Genomic DNA, 1,408 nt, shown 5'->3' on the forward strand with positions numbered 1-1,408 from the left:
GGCCCCGCCCCTTGGAGGCCCCCTTCCCCTCGAGGCCCTGTCCCCTGGAGGGCTCACCTGGGAACCGCGGCTGCTTGAAAGGGCACCTCACTTGGAAACCCAGGCTCGTGGAGAACTGCCGGGAGGCCGAGGGACAGGGTATGTCCCTCAGGCGGGCCTCCACGGCCCTCTGAGACTGGTTACAAACCCCCGCCCCCCACTGTTGGCCCAGGAGGGGTTAGAGGGGCTGCTAGGTGGCTGGACCCTGGGGCTGGGCAAGGCAGAGGGAGACATTTGGCCGTGGGTCCCCTGCCCCAATGCCGTGGGCCCCTTGTCTGGCTCCTCAGATCCCTCCGCAAGCCCCGGGAGGGCACGAGGCAGGTTGTGGTCTGGCCCACTCACCTTCAGGCAGAGCTGGGGCTGTGTGTCCACCAGCGGGTACTGCACCTGGGGGGAGCTCACGTCAGGGCCCTGGCCGTCCATCCCCGCCCCCATCCCTGCCTGGGGGACGCTCACCCTGCTGCGCGCCGGCCGGCCTGAGTGCTTCAGCTCGAGGCAGTGGGCCCCTGGCCCTGGCTGCCAGCACAGACTCACACGGCCTCTCATGGGGCAGGCGGGTTCCCAGCTCAGCGCCTGGCTCCCCGGGTGGTAGCGGATGGCGTCCCAGAGGCTCTCCGTGTCTGCAGGGACCCTCCCCCAGGGCTGGAGTCAGAGGGACACTGTCCCAGCTGCTGACAGACCACTGGACCCAGCACCTGCTCAGTGACAGGCAGGCTGGGTCCCGGGCAGGTGTCTTCTCCCGTGGCTCTCGGCCTAGGCCCCAGCCAGTTCGCTTGTGTGCCCTGATGAGCACCCCTAATCCTCGGGGAGGATCCCCCGAGGTCTCCCAGGTGGCCAGGCCATGGCGCCCGTGTGTGCTTGTGTCTGGCTGACATGGACGCTTGCATCCACGCAGGGCTTCCACCACCTGGAGGGCTTGCCCAGAACACAGCGCTGACTACCTACTGCCTGAAGCCGTCTCAGGCGCTGAGGCTGGGCCTCCCCGCTACTCTCAGCCTCTCTTGTGTCAGCCCCGCGCGCTGGACCAGGAGCCCCCACCCTTGGGGACCCCTGACTCACCATCTCCCACCCCTCCCTCCTCGCTCTCCCGGGCACCGCAGGGCACTCACCATTTTTGAAAGGGCAGGTCTGGATTCGCACCGCATCAGGGGTTGCCGACCAGACCTGCGGAACGGGCTGGGATCAGCACAGAGTCGGCCCATCCTCTTGTCCACTCTCGGGTGTCAAGCCCGCACCCTTACTGACCTCAAGGCACAGGCACGACAACTCTTGGCTGTAGGGTAGAGAGACCCTCCGGGAGACCCTGTTCCCCATTACCTGCATCGGAGGGAAGGCGCGTGGGCGGGGCGGCAGGGGGAGGACAGAGGGA

General features: G+C 67.6%; 1 protein-coding gene across 1 annotated transcript in view; it reads right to left on the reverse strand.

Moving 5' to 3' along the window:
* The window catches only part of IL17REL (interleukin 17 receptor E-like), an 18,224-nt gene that overhangs the window by 1,078 nt on the left and 15,738 nt on the right, over positions 1-1,408 (reverse strand). The window contains exons 7-11 of the mRNA XM_010859388.1: positions 1,285-1,356; positions 1,149-1,203; positions 496-659; positions 382-426; positions 58-115 (exon numbers count right to left, since the gene is read on the reverse strand). Of these exons, the coding sequence (XP_010857690.1) occupies positions 58-115; positions 382-426; positions 496-659; positions 1,149-1,203; positions 1,285-1,356 (394 nt within the window). The remainder of the gene's footprint in view (positions 1-57; positions 116-381; positions 427-495; positions 660-1,148; positions 1,204-1,284; positions 1,357-1,408) is intronic.

This window comes from Bison bison, unplaced genomic scaffold, assembly GCF_000754665.1.
Source record: "Bison bison bison isolate TAMUID 2011002044 unplaced genomic scaffold, Bison_UMD1.0 scf7180017856351, whole genome shotgun sequence".
Classification (NCBI taxonomy): Eukaryota; Metazoa; Chordata; class Mammalia; order Artiodactyla; family Bovidae; genus Bison; species Bison bison.